The sequence below is a fragment of the Oncorhynchus clarkii genome, chromosome 1 (assembly GCF_045791955.1).
Source record: "Oncorhynchus clarkii lewisi isolate Uvic-CL-2024 chromosome 1, UVic_Ocla_1.0, whole genome shotgun sequence".
Lineage (NCBI taxonomy): Eukaryota > Metazoa > Chordata > Actinopteri > Salmoniformes > Salmonidae > Oncorhynchus > Oncorhynchus clarkii.
Window position 1 is genome coordinate 4,125,999 of NC_092147.1, and position 24,211 is coordinate 4,150,209.

Below are 24,211 nucleotides of genomic sequence, written 5' to 3' on the forward strand. Positions count from 1 at the left end.
ACTGACCTATGAGGAGACAGTAGTGTTCTGTACTGACCTATGAGGAGACAGTAGTGTTCTGTACTGACCTATGAGGAGACAGTAGTGTTCTGTACTGACCTATGAGGAGACAGTAGTGTTGTACTGACCTATGAGGAGACAGTAGTGTTCTGTACTGACCTATGAGCAGGCTGTAGTGTTGTACTGACCTATGAAGAGGCAGTAGTGTTCTGTACTGACCTATGAGGAGACAGTAGTGTTCTGTACTGACCTATGAGGAGGCAGTAGTGTTCTGTACTGACCTATAAGGAGACAGTAGTGTTCTGTACTGACCTATGAGGAGACAGTAGTGTTCTGTACTGACCTATGAGGAGACAGTAGTGTTGTACTGACCTATGAGGAGACAGTAGTGTTCTGTACTGACCTATGAGGAGACAGTAGTGTTCTGTACTGACCTATGAGGAGACAGTAGTGTTCTGTACTGACCTATGAGGAGACAGTAGTGTTCTGTACTGACCTATGAGGAGGCTGTGGTGTTCTGTACTGACCTATGAGGAGACAGTAGTGTTCTGTACTGACCTATGAGGAGGCTGTAGTGTTGTACTGACCTATGAGGAGGCTGTAGTGTTGTACTGACCTATGAGGAGGCTGTAGTGTTGTACTGACCTATGAGGAGACAGAAGTGTTGTACTGACCTATGAGGAGACAGTAGTGTTCTGTACTGACCTATGAGGAGGCTGTAGTGTTCTGTACTGACCTATGAGGAGACAGTAGTGTTCTGTACTGACCTGTAGTGTTCTGTACTGACCTATGAGGAGACAGTAGTGTTCTGTACTGACCTATGAGGAGACAGTAGTGTTCTGTACTGACCTATGAGGAGACAGTAGTGTTCTGTACTGACCTATGAGGAGACAGTAGTGTTCTGTACTGACCTATGAGGAGGCTGCTGTAAGCGGCAGTCGTGCTGTACTGTCTCTCCAGGAATTTGTTGAGGAAGGTGGCGAGGCCAGCGATGACTGAAGAGAAACAGCACTGAGACAGAACCAACAGCAGGAACAGAGGACTGAGGAGAAGACGAACAAACAGCCTGGGGAACACTGGGGAGAGAGGAACAGCGAGGACACACAGAGACAGGCAGAAAGACAGACACAAAAAATACATAAATTAGTTAACTAAGGGCTACTGTAACCACCAGGCAGATTCTCAGTAAAATTCTACCAAACACACAATTTTGTGTGTGTGTGTGTGTGTGTGTGTGTGTGTGTGTGTGTGTGTGTGTGTGTGTGTGTGTGTGTGTGTGTGCCAGCCAGCCAGCCAGCCAGCCAGCCAGTCAGCCAGCCAGCCAGCCAGCCAGCCAGCCAGCCAGCCAGTCAGCCAGTCAGCCAGCCAGCCAGCCAGCCACCCAGCCAGCCAGTCAGCCAGTCAGCCAGCCAGCCAGCCAGCCACCCAGCCAGCCAGCCACCCAGCCAGCCAGCCAGCCAGCCAGCCAATAGAGGACTTACTCTTAAGGAAATCAAGCAGTGAGATCTCAGGCTTTTCGGAGCTTTCATTCATAATGTCAGTTCCACTTACCTAGGAAATAATACATTACAGTGTAGAATGACAAATACATTCAGCTGGAGAAACAATAACAAAGCAAACTCCCCGGCCCTGTTTCTGTGGCTGGAGAAACAATAACAAACTCCCCGGCCCTGTTTCTGTGGCTGGAGAAACAATAACAAAGCAAAGTCCCCGGCCCTGTTTCTGTGGCTGGAGAAACAATAACAAAGCAAACTCCCCGGCCCTGTTTCTGTGGCTGGAGAAACAATAACAAAGCAAACTCCCCGGCCCTGTTTCTGTGGCTGGAGAAACAATAACAAAGCAAACTCCCCGGCCCCTGTTTCTGTGGCTGGAGAAACAATAACAAAGCAAACTCCCCGGCCCTGTTTCTGTGGCTGGAGAAACAATAACAAAGCAAACTCCCCGGCCCTGTTTCTGTGGCTGGAGAAACAATAACAAAGCAAAGTCCCCGGCCCCTGTTTCTGTGGCTGGAGAAATGTTACTACTCTGAAATTCATAGACAGAGCTATGGATGCAAGGACTGACCATCCAGGAGATCAACGTGAGTTTCAACCATGTTATGTGAGGTGTTTGTTTACATTTACTTTGTTTACAAACATTGGCGTAAAAACAAGCTTACACATTTGGGGTTTTGATGGGGTACAACAATTGAAGTCAGCGCATGAGGCATTTCTCAGCTATATTATTTTAAAGAATCAATAGGTACATATTATTAATTTATATATAAAGTCAAAACATTTATACAGCAACTACAGATTGCCCCGTTAATGTTGAAGAACAGCAGAAAGAATAATTTAAGCTTTTATTTTGGAAAATGTATTTTCAGAAGGGGAGAAGAAAGCAGAGGAGCATCAGTTTTGATTTCATTATTCATGCAATATTTTTCAATGTCATGTCTTAGGAGAGATAGAGGGAGAGAGAGACAGACAGGGAGAGAGAGAGACAGAAGAGAGAGAGAAGAGAATCCCCTTGAGGAATTTACTTAATCTTTTCCCTGGTTGGAAATGTCTCTTAAACAAGCAGAGAGAAGAAGTTGGCTGCACCTTACCAGATGAGAGGCTATGGGAATCTGGAATATGAGATTTGATTTGAAAGAGTTCATCTTTCATCAGCCTGTGTGTGATTCTCAACAGTATATAACCTATATGCTTACTAGAAAACCTGATGTAACTCAGTGAGTTCGTCTGTAGAAACTGACTGCAAGTAATCGGTCTGTGTTATAGGTCTAAGCTTTTATCCAATTAAAAACAAAACATAACGTTTTAATTGAAAAGTAGGCATTTGTTTGAAGCCGCTAAAGATATTCACGAGCACCACAATGCCTACTCCACCCATGCTCTACCAAGGTTTACCAGCACCACAATGCCTACTCCACCCATGCTCTACCAAGGTTTACCAGCACCACAATGCCTACTCCACCCATGCTCTACCAAGGTTTACCAGCACCACGATGCCTACTCTACCAAGGTTTACCAGCACCACGATGCCTACTCCACCCATGCTCTACCAAGGTTTTACAGCACCATGATGCCTACTCCACCCATGCTCTACCAAGGTTTTACAGCACCACGATGCCTACTTCACCCATGCTCTACCAAGGTTTTACAAGCACCAGAATGCCTACTCCACCCAAGCTCTACCAAGGTTTACCAGCACCACGATGCCTACTCCACCCATGCTCTACCAAGGTTTTCCAGCACCACAATGCCTACTCCACCCATGCTCTACCAAGGTTTTCCAGCACCACAATGCCTACTCCACCCATGCTCTACCAAGGTTTTACAGCACCACGATGCCTACTCCACCCATGCTCTACCAAGGTTTACCAGCACCACGATGCCTACTCCACCCATGCTCTACCAAGGTTTTACAGCACCACGATGCCTACTCCACCCATGCTCTACCAAGGTTTTACAGCACCACAATGCCTACTCCACCCATGCTCTACCAAGGTTTTACAGCACCACGATGCCTACTCCACCCATGCTCTACCAAGGTTTTACAGCACCACAATGCCTACTCCACCCATGCTCTACCAAGGTTTTACAGCACCACAATGCCTACTCCACCCATGCTCTACCAAGGTTTTACAGCACCACAATGCCTACTCCACCCATGCTCTACCAAGGTTTTACAGCACCACAATGCCTACTCCACCCATGCTCTATCAAGGTTTTACAGCACCAGAATGCCTACTCCACCCATGCTCTACCAAGGTTTTACAAGCACCAGAATGCCTATTCCACCCATGCTCTACCAAGGTTTTACAAGCACCAGAATGCCTACTCCACCCATGCTCTACCAAGGTTTTACAGCACCACAATGCCTACTCCACCCATGCTCTACCAAGGTTTTACAAGCACCAGAATGCCTACTCCACCCATGCTCTACCAAGGTTTTACAGCACCACGATGCCTACTCCACCCATGCTCTACCAAGGTTTTACAGCACCACGATGCCTACTCCACCCATGCTCTACCAAGGTTTTACAGCACCACGATGCCTACTCCACCCATGCTCTACCAAGGTTTTACAGCACCACAATGCCTACTCCACCCATGCTCTACCAAGGTTTTACAGCACCAGAATGCCTACTCCACCCATGCTCTACCAAGGTTTTACAAGCACCAGAATGCCTACTCCACCCATGCTCTACCAAGGTTTTACAAGCACCAGAATGCCTACTCCACCCATGCTCTACCAAGGTTTTACAGCACCAGAATGCCTACTCCACCCATGCTCTACCAAGGTTTTCCAGCACACACATTTGACCTACTACAGTGGCTATGTTGGTCTATTACTTTAAACTGTGTGTATGCAGGTTGCTTTAAGGGTGGAACTTTCTCAAACACCGGGAAGGTGATTATGCAACATAAATTACACAACACACTACAGAGAATGTTTCCCGTGGGACAACGGTGGTCTTCTCTGATATCGCACAGCGGATTAGCTGGATGTTCCAGAGGGGACCGGAAGATAAACAAGTGTATAGAGATGGGTCCTGCGCTCCGTCAATCAGCTGGTGTAGACATTTCAGGGAACACAATCCACCACCTTGCCATTAAGCAAGTGTGTCCCAGTGATGTCACCGTAGGGGTGGAGTTCAACTGAAGGAGAGCATCCAGTCTCCTCCAATTAGTAGCAAGATGGAGAAGGGTGTGGCCTGCATCTGCAGGAACCCCTTTTACACTTCTATTGGTCCATTTCTAGGACTCCGGTACACAGGCAGTGGGGATAGGTAACTAACTAACTAGGACTCTGGTACACAGGCAGTGGGGATAGGTAACTAACTAACTAGGACTCTGGTACACAGGCAGTGGGGATAGGTAACTAACTAACTAGGACTCTGGTACACAGGCAGTGGGGATAGGTAACTAACTAACTAGGACTCTGGTACACAGGCAGTGGGGATAGGTAACTAACTAACTAGGACTCTGGTACACAGGCAGTGGGGATAGGTAACTAACTAACTAGGACTCTGGTACACAGGCAGCAGGGATAGGTAACTAACTAACAAGGACTCTGGTACACAGGCAGTAGGGATAGGTAACTAACTAACTAGGACTCTGGTACACAGGCAGTGGGGATAGGTAACTAACTAACTAGGACTCTGGTACACAGGCAGCAGGGATAGGTAACTAACTAACTAGGACTCTGGTACACAGGCAGTAGGGATAGGTAACTAACTAACTAGGACTCTGGTACACAGGCAGTGGGGATAGGTAACTAACTAACTAGGACTCTGGTACACAGGCAGCAGGGATAGGTAACTAACTAACTAGGACTACACAGGCTGGATAGGTAACTAACTAACTACACAGGCAGTAGGGATAGGTAACTAACTAACTAGGACTCTGGTACACAGGCAGTGGGGATAGGTAACTAACTAACTAGGACTCTGGTACACACACACTAGGACTCTGGTACACAGGCTGGTACACAGGCAGTAGGGATAGGTAACTAACTAACTAGGACTCTGGGGGATAGGTAACTAACTAACTAGGACTCTGGTACACAGGCAGTAGGGATAGGTAACTAACTAACTAGGACTCTGGTACACAGGCAGTGGGGATAGGTAACTAACTAACTAGGACTCTGGTACACAGGCAGTAGGGATAGGTAACTAACTAACTAGGACTCTGGTACACAGGCAGTGGGGATAGGTAACTAACTAACTAGGACTCTGGTACACAGGCAGTGGGGATAGGTAACTAACTAACTAGGACTCTGGTACACAGCAGCAGGGATAGGTAACTAACTAACTAGGACTCTGGTACACAGCAGCAGGGATAGATAACTAACTAACTAGGACTCTGGTACACAGGCAGTGGGGATAGGTAACTAACTAACTAGGACTCTGGTACACAGCAGCAGGGATAGGTAACTAACTAACTAGGACTCTGGTACACAGCAGCAGGGATAGGTAACTAACTAACTAGGACTCTGGTACACAGCAACCGGGATAGGTAACTAACTAACAAGGACTCTGGTACACAGGCAGTAGGGATAGGTAACTAACTAACTAGGACTCTGGTACACAGGCAGATAGGTAACTAACTAACTAGGATAGGGTAACTAACTAACTAGGACTCTGGTACACAGCAGCAGGGATAGGTAACTAACTAACTAGGACTAACTAACTAGGACTGGTACACAGGCTGGTACACACTCTGGTACACAGGCAGTGGGGATAGGTAACTAACTAACTAGGACTCTGGTAGGTAACTAACTAACTAACTAGCAGCTAGGACTCTGGTACACAGCAACCGGGATAGGTAACTAACTAACAAGGACTCTGGTACACAGGCAGTAGGGATAGGTAACTAACTAACTAGGACTCTGGTACACAGGCAGTAGGGATAGGTAACTAACTAACTAGGACTCTGGTACACAAGCAGTAGGGATAGGTAACTAACTAACTAGGACTCTGGTACACAGGCAGTGGGGATAGGTAACTAACTAACTAGGACTCTGGTACACAGCAGCAGGGATAGGTAACTAACTAACTAGGACTCTGGTACACAGCAGCAGGGATAGATAACTAACTAACTAGGACTCTGGTACACAGGCAGTGGGGATAGGTAACTAACTAACTAGGACTCTGGTACACAGCAGCAGGGATAGGTAACTAACTAACTAGGACTCTGGTACACAGCAGCAGGGATAGGTAACTAACTAACTAGGACTCAGTAGGGATAGGTAACTAACTAACTAGGACTCTGGTACACAGGCAGTGGGGATAGGTAACTAACTAACTAGGGGATAGGTAACTAACTAACTAGGAGGTACTCTGGTACACAGGCAGTGGGGATAGGTAACTAACTAACTAGGACTCTGGTACACAGCAGCACTAGGACTCTGGTACACAGCAGCAGGGATAGGTAACTAACTAACTAGGACTCTGGTACACAGCAACCGGGATAGGTAACTAACTAACAAGGACTCTGGTACACAGGCAGTAGGGATAGGTAACTAACTAACTAACTAGGACTCTGGTACACAGGCAGTAGGGATAGGTAACTAACTAACTAGGACTCTGGTACACAGGCAGTAGGGATAGGTAACTAACTAACTAGGACTCTGGTACACAGGCAGTGGGGATAGGTAACTAACTAACTAGGACTCTGGTACACAGGCAGTGGGGATAGGTAACTAACTAACTAGGACTCTGGTACACAGCAGCAGGGATAGGTAACTAACTAACTAGGACTCTGGTACACAACAGCAGGGATAGGTAACTAACTAACTAGGACTCTGGTACACAGGCAGTGGGGATAGGTAACTAACTAACTAGGACTCTGGTACACAGCAGCAGGGATAGGTAACTAACTAACTAGGACTCTGGTACACAGCAGCAGGGATAGGTAACTAACTAACTAGGACTCTGGTACACAGCAGCAGGGATAGGTAACTAACTAACTAGGACTCTGGTACACAGCAGCAGGGATAGGTAACTAACTAACTAGGACTCTGGTACACAGGCAGTGGGGATAGGTAACTAACTAACTAGGACTCTGGTACACAGGCAGTGGGGATAGGTAACTAACTAACTAGGACTCTGGTACACAGGCAGTAGGGATAGGTAACTAACTAGGACTCTGGTACACAGGCAGTGGGGATAGGTAACTAACTAACTAGGACTCTGGTACACAGGCAGTGGGGATAGGTAACTAACTAACTAGGACTCTGGTACACAGGCAGTAGGGATAGGTAACTAACTAACAAGGACTCTGGTACACATGCAGTGGGGATAGGTAACTAACTAACTAGGACTCTGGTACACAGGCAGTGGGGATAGGTAACTAACTAACTAGGACTCTGGTACACATGCAGTGGGGATAGGTAACTAACTAACTAGGACTCTGGTACACAGGCAGTGGGGATAGGTAACTAACTAACTAGGACTCTGGTACACAGGCAGTGGGGATAGGTAACTAACTAACTAGGACTCTGGTACACATGCAGTGGGGATAGGTAACTAACTAACTAGGACTCTGGTACACAGGCAGTGGGGATAGGTAACTAACTAACTAGGACTCTGGTACACATGCAGTGGGGATAGGTAACTAACTAACTAGGACTCTGGTACACAGCAACCGGGATAGGTAACTAACTAACAAGGACTCTGGTACACAGGCAGTAGGGATAGGTAACTAACTAACTAGGACTCTGGTACACAGGCAGTAGGGATAGGTAACTAACTAACTAGGACTCTGGTACACAGGCAGTAGGGATAGGTAACTAACTAACAAGGACTCTGGTACACAGGCAGTGGGGATAGGTAACTAACTAACTAGGACTCTGGTACACAGGCAGTGGGGATAGGTAACTAACTAACTAGGACTCTGGTACACAGGCAGTGTGGATAGGTAACTAACTAACTAGGAATCTGGTACACAGGCAGTGGGGATAGGTAACTAACTAACTAGGACTCTGGTACACAGGCAGTAGGGATAGGTAACTAACTAACAAGGACTCTGGTACACAGGCAGTGGGGATAGGTAACTAACTAACTAGGACTCTGGTACACATGCAGTGGGGATAGGTAACTAACTAACTGGGACTCTGGTACACAGCAGCAGGGATAGATAGCTAAGCAACTAGGACTCTGGTACACAGGCAGTGGGGATAGGTAACTAACTAACTAGGACTCTGGTACACAGCAGCAGGGATAGGTAGCTAAGCAACTAGGACTCTGGTACACAGGCAGTAGGGATAGGTAACCAACTAACTGGGACTCTGGTACACAGGCAGTGGGGATAGATAGCTAAGCAACTAGGACTCTGGTACACAGCATTAGGGATAGGTAACTAACTAACTAGGACTCCGGTACACAGCAGCAGGGATAGATAGCTAAGCAACTAGGACTCTGGTACACAGCAGCATGGATAGATAGCTAAGCAACTAGGACTCTGGTACACAGCAGCAGGGATAGATAGCTAAGCAACTAGGACTCTGGTACACAGCAGCATGGATAGATAGCTAAGCAACTAGGACTCTGGTACACAGCAGCAGGGATAGATAGCTAAGCAACTAGGACTCTGGTACACAGGCAGTAGGGATAGATAGCTAAGCAACTAGGACTCTGGTACACAGGCAGTAGGGATAGATAGCTAAGCAACTAGGACTCTGGTACACAGGCAGTAGGGATAGGTAGCTAACTAACTAGGACTCTGGTACACAGGCAGTAGAGATAGGTAACTAACGAACTAGGACTCTGGTACACAGCAGCAGGGATAGATAGCTAAGCAACTAGGACTCTGGTACACAGGCAGCAGGGATAGATAGCTAAGCAACTAGGACTCTGGTACACAGGCAGTGGGGATAGGTAACTAACTAACTAGGACTCTGGTACACATGCAGTAGGGATAGGTAACTAACTAACTAGGACTCTGGTACACAGCAGCCAGGATAGGTAGCTAACCAACTAGGACTCTGGTACACAGCAGCAGGGATAGATAGCTAAGCAACTAGGACTCTGGTACACAGGCAGTGGGGATAGGTAACTAACTAACTAGGACTCTGGTACACATGCAGTAGGGATAGGTAACTAACTAACTAGGACTCTGGTACACAGCAGCCAGGATAGTTAACTAACTAACTAGGACTCTGGTACACAGCAGCAGGGATAGGTAACTAACTAACTAGGACTCTGGTACACAGGCAGTGGGGATAGGTAACTAACTAACTAGGACTCTGGTACACATGCAGTGGGGATAGGTAACTAACTAACTAGGACTCTGGTACACAGGCAGTGGGGATAGGTAACTAACTAACTAGGACTCTGGTACACATGCAGTGGGCATAGGTAACTAACTAACTAGGACTCTGGTACACAGCAACCGGGATAGGTAACTAACTAACAAGGACTCTGGTACACAGGCAGTAGGGATAGGTAACTAACTAACTAGGACTCTGGTACACAGGCAGTAGGGATAGGTAACTAACTAACTAGGACTCTGGTACACAGGCAGTAGGGATAGGTAACTAACTAACAAGGACTCTGGTACACAGGCAGTGGGGATAGGTAACTAACTAACTAGGACTCTGGTACACATGCAGTGGGGATAGGTAACTAACTAACTGGGACTCTGGTACACAGCAGCAGGGATAGATAGCTAAGCAACTAGGACTCTGGTACACAGGCAGTGGGGATAGGTAACTAACTAACTAGGACTCTGGTACACATGCAGTGGGCATAGGTAACTAACTAACTAGGACTCTGGTACACAGCAACCGGGATAGGTAACTAACTAACAAGGACTCTGGTACACAGGCAGTAGGGATAGGTAACTAACTAACAAGGACTCTGGTACACAGGCAGTAGGGATAGGTAACTAACTAACTAGGACTCTGGTACACAGGCAGTAGGGATAGGTAACTAACTAACTAGGACTCTGGTACACAGGCAGTAGGGATAGGTAACTAACTAACAAGGACTCTGGTACACAGGCAGTGGGGATAGGTAACTAACTAACTAGGACTCTGGTACACATGCAGTGGGGATAGGTAACTAACTAACTGGGACTCTGGTACACAGGCAGTGGGGATAGGTAACTAACTAACTAGGACTCTGGTACACAGGCAGCAGGGATAGATAGCTAAGCAACTAGGACTCTGGTACACAGCAGTAGGGATAGGTAACTAACTAACTAGGACTCCGGTACACAGCAGCAGGGATAGGTAACTAACTAACTAGGACTCTGGTACACAGCAGCCAGGATAGGTAACTAACTAACTAGGACTCTGGTACACAGCAGCAGGGATAGGTAACTAACTAACTAGGACTCTGGTACACAGCAGCAGGGATAGGTAACTAACTAACTAGGACTCTGGTACACAGCAGCAGGGATAGGTAACTAACTAACTAGGACTCTGGTACACAGGCAGTAGGGATAGGTAACTAACTAACTAGGACTCTGGTACACAGCAGCAGGGATAGATAGCTAAGCAACTAGGACTCTGGTACACAGGCAGCAGGGATAGATAGCTAAGCAACTAGGACTCTGGTACACAGGCAGTGGGGATAGGTAACTAACTAACTAGGACTCTGGTACACATGCAGTAGGGATAGGTAACTAACTAACTAGGACTCTGGTACACAGCAGCCAGGATAGGTAACTAACCAACTAGGACTCTGGTACACAGCAGCAGGGATAGATAGCTAAGCAACTAGGACTCTGGTACACAGGCAGTGGGGATAGGTAACTAACTAACTAGGACTCTGGTACACATGCAGTAGGGATAGGTAACTAACTAACTAGGACTCTGGTACACAGCAGCCAGGATAGGTAACTAACTAACTAGGACTCTGGTACACAGCAGCAGGGATAGGTAACTAACTAACTAGGACTCTGGTACACAGCAGCAGGGATAGGTAACTAACTAACTAGGACTCTGGTACACAGCAGCAGGGATAGGTAACTAACTAACTAGGACTCTGGTACACAGGCAGTGGGGATAGGTAACTAACTAACTAGGACTCTGGTGCACATGCAGTAGGGATAGGTAACTAACTAACTAGGACTCTGGTACACAGCAGCCAGGATAGGTAACTAACTAACTAGGACTCTGGTACACAGCAGCAGGGATAGGTAGCTAACTAACTAGGACTCCGGTACACAGCAACCAGGATAGGTAGCTAACTAACTAGGACTCTGGTACACAGCAGCATGGATAGGTAGCTAACTAACTAGGACTCTGGTACACAGCAGCCAGGATAGGTAACTAACTAACTAGGACTCTGGTACACAGCAGCAGGGATAGATAGCTAAGCAACTAGGACTCTGGTACACAGGCAGTGGGGATAGGTAACTAACTAACTAGGACTCTGGTACACAGCAGCCAGGATAGGTAACTAACTAACTAGGACTCTGGTACACAGCAGCAGGGATAGGTAACTAACTAACTAGGACTCTGGTACACAGCAGCAGGGATAGGTAACTAACTAACTAGGACTCTGGTACACAGCAGCAGGGATAGGTAACTAACTAACTAGGACTCTGGTACACAGCAGCAGGGATAGGTAACTAACTAACTAGGACTCTGGTACACAGCAGCAGGGATAGGTAACTAACTAACTAGGACTCTGGTACACAGCAGCAGGGATAGGTAACTAACTAACTAGGACTCTGGTACACAGCAGCAGGGATAGGTAACTAACTAACTAGGACTCTGGTACACAGCAGCAGGGATAGGTAACTAACTAACTAGGACTCTGGTACACAGGCAGTGGGGATAGGTAACTAACTAACTAGGACTCTGGTACACATGCAGTAGGGATAGGTAACTAACTAACTAGGACTCTGGTACACAGCAGCCAGGATAGGTAGCTAACTAACTAGGACTCTGGTACACATGCAGTAGGGATAGGTAACTAACTAACTAGGACTCTGGTACACAGCAGCCAGGATAGGTAACTAACTAACTAGGACTCTGGTACACAGCAGCAGGGATAGGTAACTAACTAACTAGGACTCTGGTACACAGCAGCAGGGATAGGTAACTAACTAACTAGGACTCTGGTACACAGCAGCAGGGATAGGTAACTAACTAACTAGGACTCTGGTACACAGGCAGTGGGGATAGGTAACTAACTAACTAGGACTCTGGTACACATGCAGTAGGGATAGGTAACTAACTAACTAGGACTCTGGTACACAGCAGCCAGGATAGGTAGCTAACTAACTAGGACTCTGGTACACAGGCAGTAGGGATAGGTAACTAACTAACTAGGACTCTGGTACACAGCAGCCAGGATAGGTAACTAACTAACTAGGACTCTGGTACACAGCAGCAGGGATAGGTAGCTAACTAACTAGGACTCCGGTACACAGCAACCGGGATAGGTAGCTAACTAACTAGGACTCTGGTACACAGGCAGTAGGGATAGGTAACTAACTAACTAGGACTCTGGTACACAACAACCGGGATAGGTAACTAACTAACTAGGACTCTGGTACACAACAACCGGGATAGGTAGCTAACTAACTAGGACTCTGGTACACAGGCAGTAGGGATAGGTAACTAACTAACTAGGACTCTGGTACACAACAACCGGGATAGGTAACTAACTAACTAGGACTCTGGTACACAGCAGCATGGATAGGTAGCTAACTAACTAGGACTCTGGTACACAGCAGCAGGGATAGGTAACTAACTAACTAGGACTCTGGTACACAGCAGCAGGGATAGGTAACTAACTAACTAGGACTCTGGTACACAGCAGCATGGATAGGTAGCTAACTAACTAGGACTCTGGTACACAGGCAGTAGGGATAGGTAACTAACTAACTAGGACTCTGGTACACAGGCAGTAGGGATAGGTAACTAACTAACTAGGACTCTGGTACACAGGCAGCAGGGATAGGTAACTAACTAACTAGGACTCTGGTACACAGCAACCGGGATAGGTAGCTAACTAACTAGGACTCTGGTACACAGCAACCGGGATAGGTAGCTAACTAACTAGGACACTGGTACACAGCAGCAGGGATAGGTAGCTAACTAACTAGGACTCTGGTACAGAGGCAGTAGGGATAGGTAACTAACTAACTAGGACTCTGGTACACAACAACCGGGATAGGTAACTAACTAGGACTCTGGTACACAACAACCGGGATAGGTAACTAACTAACTAGGACTCTGGTACACAACAACCGGGATAGGTAGCTAACTAACAAGTACTCTGGTACACAGCAGCAGGGATAGGTAACTAACTAACTAGGACTCTGGTACACAGCAGCATGGATAGGTAGCTAACTAACTAGGACTCTGGTACACAGGCAGTAGGGATAGGTAACTAACTAACTAGGACTCTGGTACACAGGCAGTAGGGATAGGTAACTAACTAACTAGGACTCTGGTACACAGGCAGCAGGGATAGGTAACTAACTAACTAGGACTCTGGTACACAGCAACCGGGATAGGTAGCTAACTAACTAGGACTCTGGTACACAGCAACCGGGATAGGTAGCTAACTAACTAGGACACTGGTACACAGCAGCAGGGATAGGTAGCTAACTAACTAGGACTCTGGTACAGAGGCAGTAGGGATAGGTAACTAACTAACTAGGACTCTGGTACACAACAACCGGGATAGGTAACTAACTAACTAGGACTCTGGTACACAACAACCGGGATAGGTAGCTAACTAACAAGTACTCTGGTACACAGCAGCAGGGATAGGTAGCTAACTAACTAGGACTCTGGTACACAGCAGCAGGGATAGGTAACTAACTAACTAGGAATCTGGTACACAGCAGCAGGGATAGGTAACTAACTAACTAGGACTCTGGTACACAGCAGCATGGATAGGTAGCTAACTAACTAGGACTCTGGTACACAGGCAGTAGGGATAGGTAACTAACTAACTAGGACTCTGGTACACAACAACCGGGATAGGTAACTAACTAGGACTCTGGTACACAACAACCGGGATAGGTAGCTAACTAACTAGGACTCTGGTACACAGCAGCAGGGATAGGTAACTAACTAACTAGGACTCTGGTACACAGCAGCAGGGATAGGTAACTAACTAACTAGGACTCTGGTACACAGCAGCAGGGATAGGTAACTAACTAACTAGGACTCTGGTACACAGCAGCATGGATAGGTAGCTAACTAACTAGGACTCTGGTACACAGGCAGTAGGGATAGGTAACTAACTAACTAGGACTCTGGTACACAACAACCGGGATAGGTAACTAACTAGGACTCTGGTACACAACAACCGGGATAGGTAGCTAACTAACTAGGACTCTGGTACACAGCAGCAGGGATAGGTAACTAACTAACTAGGACTCCGGTACACAGCAGCAGGGATAGGTAACTAACTAACTAGGACTCTGGTACACAGCAGCAGGGAGAGGTAACTAACTAACTAGGACTCTGGTACACAGCAGCAGGGATAGGTAACTAACTAACTAGGACTCTGGTACACAACAACCGGGATAGGTAACTAAATAACTAGGACCTTGGTACACATTAGCAGGGATAGGTAACTAACTAACTAGGACTCTGGTACACAGCAGCATGGATAGGTAGCTAACTAACTAGGACTCTGGTACACAGGCAGTAGGGATAGGTAACTAACTAACTAGGACTCTGGTACACAACAACCGGGATAGGTAACTAACTAGGACTCTGGTACACAACAACCCGGATAGGTAGCTAACTAACTAGGACTCTGGTACACATTAGCAGGGATAGGTAACTAACTAACTAGGACTCTGGTACACAGCAGCAGGGATAGGTAACTAACTAACTAGGACTCTGGTACACAGCAGCAGGGATAGGTAACTAACTAACTAGGACTCTGGTACACAGCAGCAGGGATAGGTAACTAACTAACTAGGACTCTGGTACACAACAACCGGGATAGGTAGCTAACTAACTAGGACTCTGGTACACAGCAGCAGGGATAGGTAACTAACTAACTAGGACTCTGGTACACAGCAGCAGGGATAGGTAACTAACTAACTAGGACTCTGGTACACAGCAGCAGGGATAGGTAACTAACTAACTAGGACTCTGGTACACAGCAGCATGGATAGGTAGCTAACTAACTAGGACTCTGGTACACAGGCAGTAGGGATAGGTAACTAACTAACTAGGACTCTGGTACACAACAACCGGGATAGGTAACTAACTAGGACTCTGGTACACAACAACCGGGATAGGTAGCTAACTAACTAGGACTCTGGTACACAGCAGCAGGGATAGGTAACTAACTAACTAGGACTCTGGTACACAGCAGCAGGGATAGGTAACTAACTAACTAGGACTCTGGTACACAGCAGCAGGGATAGGTAACTAACTAACTAGGACTCTGGTACACAACAACCGGGATAGGTAACTAACTAACTAGGACTCTGGTACACAACAACCGGGATAGGTAGCTAATTAACAAGTACTCTGGTACACAGCAGCAGGGATAGGTAGCTAACTATCTAGGACTCTGGTACACAGCAGCAGGGATAGGTAACTAACTAACTAGGACTCTGGTACACAGCAGCATGGATAGGTAGCTAACTAACTAGGACTCTGGTACACAGGCAGTAGGGATAGGTAACTAACTAACTAGGACTCTGGTACACAACAACCGGGATAGGTAACTAACTAGGACTCTGGTACACAACAACCGGGATAGGTAGCTAACTAACTAGGACTCTGGTACACATTAGCAGGGATAGGTAACTAACTAACTAGGACTCTGGTACACAGCAGCAGGGATAGGTAACTAACTAACTAGGACTCTGGTACACAGCAGCAGGGATAGGTAACTAACTAACTAGGACTCTGGTACACAGCAGCAGGGATAGGTAACTAACTAACTAGGACTCTGGTACACAACAACCGGGATAGGTAACTAACTAACTAGGACTCTGGTACACAACAACCGGGATAGGTAGCTAACTAACAAGTACTCTGGTACACAGCAGCAGGGATAGGTAGCTAACTAACTAGGACTCTGGTACACAGCAGCAGGGATAGGTAACTAACTAACTAGGACTCTGGTACACAGCAGCATGGATAGGTAGCTAACTAACTAGGACTCTGGTACACAGGCAGTAGGGATAGGTAACTAACTAACTAGGACTCTGGTACACAACAACCGGGATAGGTAACTAACTAGGACTCTGGTACACAACAACCGGGATAGGTAGCTAACTAACTAGGACTCTGGTACACAGCAGCAGGGATAGGTAACTAACTAACTAGGACTCTGGTACACAGCAGCAGGGATAGGTAACTAACTAACTAGGACTCTGGTACACAGCAGCAGGGATAGGTAACTAACTAACTAGGACTCTGGTACACAACAACCGGGATAGGTAACTAACTAACTAGGACTCTGGTACACAACAACCGGGATAGGTAGCTAACTAACAAGTACTCTGGTACACAACAACCGGGATAGGTAACTAACTAACTAGGACTCTGGTACACAGCAGCAGGGATAGGTAGCTAACTAACTAGGACTCTGGTACACAGCAGCAGGGATAGGTAACTAACTAACTAGGACTAACTAACAAGTACTCTGGTACACAGCAGCAGGGATAGGTAGCTAACTAACTAGGACTCTGGTACACAGCAGCATGGATAGGTAGCTAACTAACTAGGACTCTGGTACACAGGCAGTAGGGATAGGTAACTAACTAACTAGGACTCTGGTACACAACAACCGGGATAGGTAACTAACTAGGACTCTGGTACACAACAACCGGGATAGGTAGCTAACTAACTAGGACTCTGGTACACATTAGCAGGGATAGGTAACTAACTAACTAGGACTCTGGTACACAGCAGCAGGGATAGGTAACTAACTAACTAGGACTCTGGTACACAGCAGCAGGGATAGGTAACTAACTAACTAGGACTCTGGTACACAGCAGCAGGGATAGGTAACTAACTAACTAGGACTCTGGTACACAACAACCGGGATAGGTAACTAACTAACTAGGACTCTGGTACACAACAACCGGGATAGGTAGCTAACTAACAAGTACTCTGGTACACAGCAGCAGGGATAGGTAGCTAACTAACTAGGACTCTGGTACACAGCAGCAGGGATAGGTAACTAACTAACTAGGACTCTGGTACACAGCAGCATGGATAGGTAGCTAACTAACTAGGACTCTGGTACACAGGCAGTAGGGATAGGTAACTAACTAACTAGGACTCTGGTACACAACAACCGGGATAGGTAACTAACTAGGACTCTGGTACACAACAACCGGGATAGGTAGCTAACTAACTAGGACTCTGGTACACAGCAGCAGGGATAGGTAACTAACTAACTAGGACTCTGGTACACAGCAGCAGGGATAGGTAACTAACTAACTAGGACTCTGGTACACAGCAGCAGGGATAGGTAACTAACTAACTAGGACTCTGGTACACAACAACCGGGATAGGTAACTAACTAACTAGGACTCTGGTACACAACAACCGGGATAGGTAGCTAACTAACAAGTACTCTGGTACACAACAACCGGGATAGGTAACTAACTAACTAGGACTCTGGTACACAGCAGCAGGGATAGGTAGCTAACTAACTAGGAATCTGGTACACAGCAGCAGGGATAGGTAACTAACTAACTAGGACTCTGGTACACAGCAGTAGGGATAGGTAACTAACTAACTAGGACTCTGGTACACAGCAGCAGGGATAGGTAACTAACTAACTAGGACTCTGGTACACAACAACCGGGATAGGTAACTAACTAGGACTCTGGTACACAACAACCGGGATAGGTAGCTAACTACACAGCAGTAGGGATAGGTAACTAACTAACTAGGACTCTGGTACACAGCAGCAGGGATAGGTAGCTAACTAACTAGGACTCTGGATAACGTTAGTTGGCTAGGTAACTGGCAATAGCACCAAAGGGACCATTCTCTAGCTTGTCTTTGTCTTTAGGTTTGTTTAGGTTTGTTCTCTGATTACACGCAAGTGTCAAGGCCAATAGTTTACACAGATGACTTCAGCCATGTGAAAAACCTTCCATAGCAAAATATAGCTGGCTTCGTTTGCGTGTAGCTTGCCTCTTATCCGACTGGTGTTAGCTAGCTACTAGCGCTGTTGCTAGGCAACCTAAGTGCCTTGACCCTGTTTGAGAACTATGAGATTTTGGCGGAAGATGTGTTAGCATTGTCAGAAATGCTACAAAAAAAAGTAGCACATCGTTGATTCATAAATGGACAGAATTGAGTACGTGAGAGAGATAAATTATACATTTAATCAAAACTATTGTCCTTACAAAACTTAGGTGGCAATGCTAATGGTCACTTTATGGATGCTGTAGTTCTTATCTGATGCCTAGATATTTGGCTAAATTGGGGCAATACATTTTATTTTTTAATGCCAATGCTAATGTTAATGCCAATGCTAACAACCCTGTTCAAAATCCGGTATGTGGTTCTCAGTAACGGACGGACGGCTCGTGACGAAAAGGCGACGAAGTGTGCTGTATACCTCCAAGTCATCTGCGGATTTTCATTGACATCGGTGTCATATTGTCTTTATCACCCTCACAATAACATTCTGGCTTAGTTCATTTCAATCAACAGTACATGGCAGCTAAAATGATCAGTTGCACTGCTGGCTTCAAGCCAGAAGAGGTCAGTATAACCTGAATTAAAATAGACTTATTTTCCCAGACAATATCAATTTTCAAGCTCTAGCTATTCACGTCATTCAAAATAATGAAATACCACAATACATAATATATATTAATGTCTGGGCCCCGGTCTTACAACCTTAATTCTTCCCCTGAGGAAGATATTTATTATTCTCAGAAGAAGAATGAAGCACTGCTTTGTCCTCGATGTTTTGGAAATGTTGTTTACAAGGGAATTTCAGTAATACCTTATTTGGTGGTTACCTACTTAAAGACTTCCTAAAACAGCCAAGGCCCATTCATAACACACGCATAAGCAGTGTATAAAAGCATCTATGTCTGCATCCCAAACGACACCCTTTTCCCTACATTGTGCACTACTTTTGATCAGAGCCATTTGGGGCCCTGTGTAGGGAATAGGGTGCCATTTTGGGATGCGAACTTTAGTGAGAGAGTGTTACCTACATTGCCTTCCAGTGGCATGCTGCGAGGAAAGAAGAAGTATGGGGTGGAGGTCAGGGCTAGGCTGGCAGAGGAGACGAGGAGGCCCATCCACCACGCACCCACCCAGCGAGGGTCTGTAGGGGCCAGCTCAGCGTTGGTGACTAGCGGGAGAGAGGAAAGAATAAATATGGGATGGAGGTCAGGGCTAGGCTGGCAGAGGAGACGAGGAGGCCCATCCACCACGCACCCACCCAGCGAGGGTCTGTAGGGGCCAGCTCAGCGTTGGTGACTAGCGGGAGAGAGGAAAGAATAAATATGGGATGGAGGTCAGGGCTAGGCTGGCAGAGGAGACGAGGAGGCCCATCCACAAAGCACCCACCCAGCGAGGGTCTATAGGGGCCAGCTCAGCGTCGGTGACTAGCGGGAGAGAGGAAAGAAGAAATATGGGATGGAGGTCAGGGCTAGGCTGGCAGAGGAGACGAGGAGGCCCATCCACCACTCACCCACCCAGCGAGGGTCTATAGGGGCCAGCTCAGCATTGGTGACTGGAGGGAGAGAGGAAGGTTAGAGAGAGAGAGAGAGACAGAAAGACAGGCAGACAGGCAGAGATTAAGCAAGCTAGGCTTGCAGAGACGGAGAAAGAGAGGGCTCTAGAACCGTTTGAAGCACCCGGGCCTCACCCTAATACACTCTGAAGTCAAATGAGAGAGAGAGAGGGCTGGTAAATCCAAAACTATTTAACCTGGGCTCTGACAGATATCGTTATATTCAGGTTTTTTTTAGGTTATTCCAAGAAGTCCTGAAATCAAGATCACAAATACAAACAGTTATATTAAAAAAAACAGACCAAAAACTACACGTATCTAGGACTGAATGTCAGCAACACAGGTGTAGCTTTCACATGGCTGTGAACGAGCTGGGAGACGAAACAAAAGAAGAGCATTCTATGCCATTCAAAGGAACATTAAAATAATACAATCCAATTAGGATCTGCCAACAATTATTTATTTTTTGAATACTCTATTTGGCAGCAAAGTATGGTGTTCACTCTTTACTGATGATGATGATTCATGAATGGGACAAACATCCAATCGAGATACTGCATGCAGAATTTTGCAAGAGTGTATTGTGCAAAGAAAAACTCGAAATAACACATGTAGAGCAGAATTGGGACAATACCCCCTCCTTATTCAAATATAAAAAAAGAGACATCACATTTTACAACCATCTAAAAACAAGTGACCCCAAAACATTCCATCACACAGCTCTACAATGTCAAGAGATGAAACCAGAGAAGAGTCCCCTCAGCCAGCTGGTTCTGAGGCTCAGTTCACTAACCCAAACCAGCCCTATAGAGCCTCAGGACAGCACTCAGCCAGCTGGTTCTGAGGCTCAGTTCACCAACCCAAACCAGCCCCATAGAGCCTCAAGGACAGCACTCAGCCAGCTGGTTCTGAGGCTCAGTTCACCAACCCAAACTAACCCCATAGAGCCTCAGGACAGCAGTCAACCAGCTGGTTCTGAGGCTCAGTTCACTAACCCAAACCAGCCCTATAGAGCCTCAAGGACAGCAGTCAACCAGCTGGATCTGAGGCTCAGTTCACTAACCCAAACCAGCCCTATAGAGCCTCAGGACAGCAATCAGCCAGTTGGTTCTGAGGCCCAGTTAACTTACCCAAACCAGCCCCATAGAGCCTCAGGACAGCAGTCAACCAGCTGGTTTTGAGGCTCAGTTCACTAACCAAACCAATCACACAGAGCAGGGCTGCCCAACCCTCTTCCTGGAGATCTACCATCCTGTAGGTTATCAGTCCAACCCTCTTCCTGGAGATCTACCATCCTGTAGGTTATCAGTCCAACCCTCTTCCTGGAGATCTACCGTCCTGTAGGTTTTCAGGACAGTAGATCTCCAGGAAAAGGTTTGGACTGAAAACCCACAGGACGGTAGATCTCCAGGAAGAGAATTGAACTGATAACCTACAGGACAGTAGATCTCCAGGAAGAGGGTTGGGCAACCCTGCCTTAGAGCCTCAGGACAGCACTGGCCCAACCAAATTATCACAAAGACAAATATCACCTATTGGAAAGACACCACAAGAAATCAAAGTAAACTCCAATGCTATTTGTCTCTAAACAGACAGTACACTGTGGCAGACTATCTGACCCCTGTGACTGATACAGTACACTGCGGCAGACTATCTGACCCCTGTGACTGATACAGTACACTGCGGCAGACTATCTGACCCCTGTGACTGATACAGTACACTGCGGCAGACTATCTGACCCCTGTGACTGATACAGTACACTGCAGCAGACTATCTGACCCCTGTGACTGATACAGTACACGGTGGCAGACTATCTGACCCCTGTGACTGATGGAAAACACTGACTAGGTACAGACTCAGTGAGCACAGTCTGGCCATAGAGACTTGTCGTCATAGACAAACCTGGTTGCCCAGAGAGGACAGGCTGTGCTCACTCTGGTGTCACCTCGTTAGTCAGTATGTGTTACATCTGTGCTGGTTTGTCATCTCATTATAGTGGGAAGGTGTTTTACCTGTGCTGGCCCAGGTGGATATTTAAGAGTGGCTGGCCCAGGGGGATATTTAAGAGTGGCTGGCCCAGGGGGATATTTAAGAGTGGCTGGCCCAGGGGGATATTTAAGAGTGGCTGGCCCAGGGGGATATTTAAGAGTGGCTGGCCCAGGGGGATATTTAAGAGTGGCTGACCCAGGGGGATATTTAAGAGTGGCTGACCCAGGGGGATATTTAAGAGTGGCTGACCCAGGGGGATATTTAAGAGTGGCTGGCCCAGGGGGATATTTAAGAGTGGCTGGCCCAGGGGGATATTTAAGAGTGGCTGGCCGAGGGGGATATTTAAGAGTGGCTGGCCCAGGGGGATATTTACAGAGTGGCTGGCCCAGGGGGATATTTAAGAGTGGCTGGCCCAGAGGGATATTTAAGAGTGGCTGGCCCAGGGGGATATTTAATAGTGGCTGGCCCAGAGGGATATTTAAGAGTGGCTGGCCCAGGGGGATATTTAAGAGTGGCTGGCCCAGAGGGATATTTAAGAGTGGCTGGCCCAGGGGGATATTTAAGAGTGGCTGGCCCAGGGGGATATTTAAGAGTGGCTGGCCCAGGGGGATATTTAAGAGTGGCTGGCCCAGGGGGATATTTAAGAGTGGCTGGCCCAGGGGGATATTTAAGAGTGGCTGGCCCAGGGGGATATTTAAGAGTGGCTGGCCCAGGGGGATATTTAAGAGTGGCTGGCCGAGGGGGATATTTAAGAGTGGCTGGCCCAGGGGGATATTTACAGAGTGGCTGGCCCAGGGGGATATTTAAGAGTGGCTGGCCCAGAGGGATATTTAAGAGTGGCTGGCCCAGGGGGATATTTAATAGTGGCTGGCCCAGGTGGATATTTAAGAGTGGCTGGCCGAGGGGGATATTTAAGAGTGGCTGGCCCAGGGGGATATTTACAGAGTGGCTGGCCCAGGGGGATATTTAAGAGTGGCTGGCCCAGAGGGATATTTAAGAGTGGCTGGCCCAGGGGGATATTTAATAGTGGCTGGCCCAGAGGGATATTTAAGAGTGGCTGGCCCAGGGGGATATTTAAGAGTGGCTGGCCCAGAGGGATATTTAAGAGTGGCTGGCCCAGGGGGATATTTAAGAGTGGCTGGCCCAGGGGGATATTTAAGAGTGGCTGGCCCAGGGGGATATTTAAGAGTGGCTGGCCCAGGGGGATATTTAAGAGTGGCTGGCCCAGAGGGATATTTAAGAGTGGCTGGCCCAGGGGGATATTTAAGAGTGGCTGGCCCAGGGGGATATTTAAGAGTGGCTGGCCCAGGGGGATATTTAAGAGTGGCTGGCCCAGAGGGATATTTAAGAGTGGCTGGCCCAGGGGGATATTTAATAGTGGCTGGCCCAGAGGGATATTTAAGAGTGGCTGGCCCAGGGGGATATTTAAGAGTGGCTGGCCCAGAGGGATATTTAAGAGTGGCTGGCCCAGGGGGATATTTAAGAGTGGCTGGCCCAGGGGGATATTTAAGAGTGGCTGGCCCAGGGGGATATTTAAGAGTGGCTGGCCCAGGGGGATATTTAAGAGTGGCTGGCCCAGAGGGATATTTAAGAGTGGCTGGCCCAGGGGGATATTTAAGAGTGGCTGGCCCAGGGGGATATTTAAGAGTGGCTGGCCCAGGGGGATATTTAAGAGTGGCTGGCCCAGGGGGATATTTAAGAGTGGCTGGCCCAGAGGGATATTTAAGAGTGGCTGGCCCAGGGGGATATTTAATAGTGGCTGGCCCAGGGGGATATTTAAGAGTGGCTGGCCCAGAGGGATATTTAAGAGTGGCTGGCCCAGGGGGATATTTAAGAGTGGCTGGCCCAGGGGGATATTTAAGAGTGGCTGACCCAGGGGGATATTTAAGAGTGGCTGACCCAGGGGGATATTTAAGAGTGGCTGACCCAGGGAGGTATTTAAGAGTGGCTGGCCCAGGGGGATATTTAAGAGTGGCTGGCCCAGGGGGATATTTAAGAGTGGCTGACCCAGGGGGATATTTAAGAGTGGCTGGCCCAGGGGGATATTTAAGAGTGGCTGGCCCAGGTGGA

General features: G+C 47.2%; 1 protein-coding gene across 1 annotated transcript in view; it reads right to left on the reverse strand.

Annotated features, from left to right (window-relative positions):
* Positions 1 to 24,211, reverse strand: part of LOC139414751 (solute carrier organic anion transporter family member 2A1-like) — an 85,613-nt gene that overhangs the window by 18,455 nt on the left and 42,947 nt on the right. The window contains exons 6-8 of the mRNA XM_071162434.1: positions 19,629 to 19,768; positions 1,482 to 1,551; positions 912 to 1,076 (exon numbers count right to left, since the gene is read on the reverse strand). Of these exons, the coding sequence (XP_071018535.1) occupies positions 912 to 1,076; positions 1,482 to 1,551; positions 19,629 to 19,768 (375 nt within the window). The remainder of the gene's footprint in view (positions 1 to 911; positions 1,077 to 1,481; positions 1,552 to 19,628; positions 19,769 to 24,211) is intronic.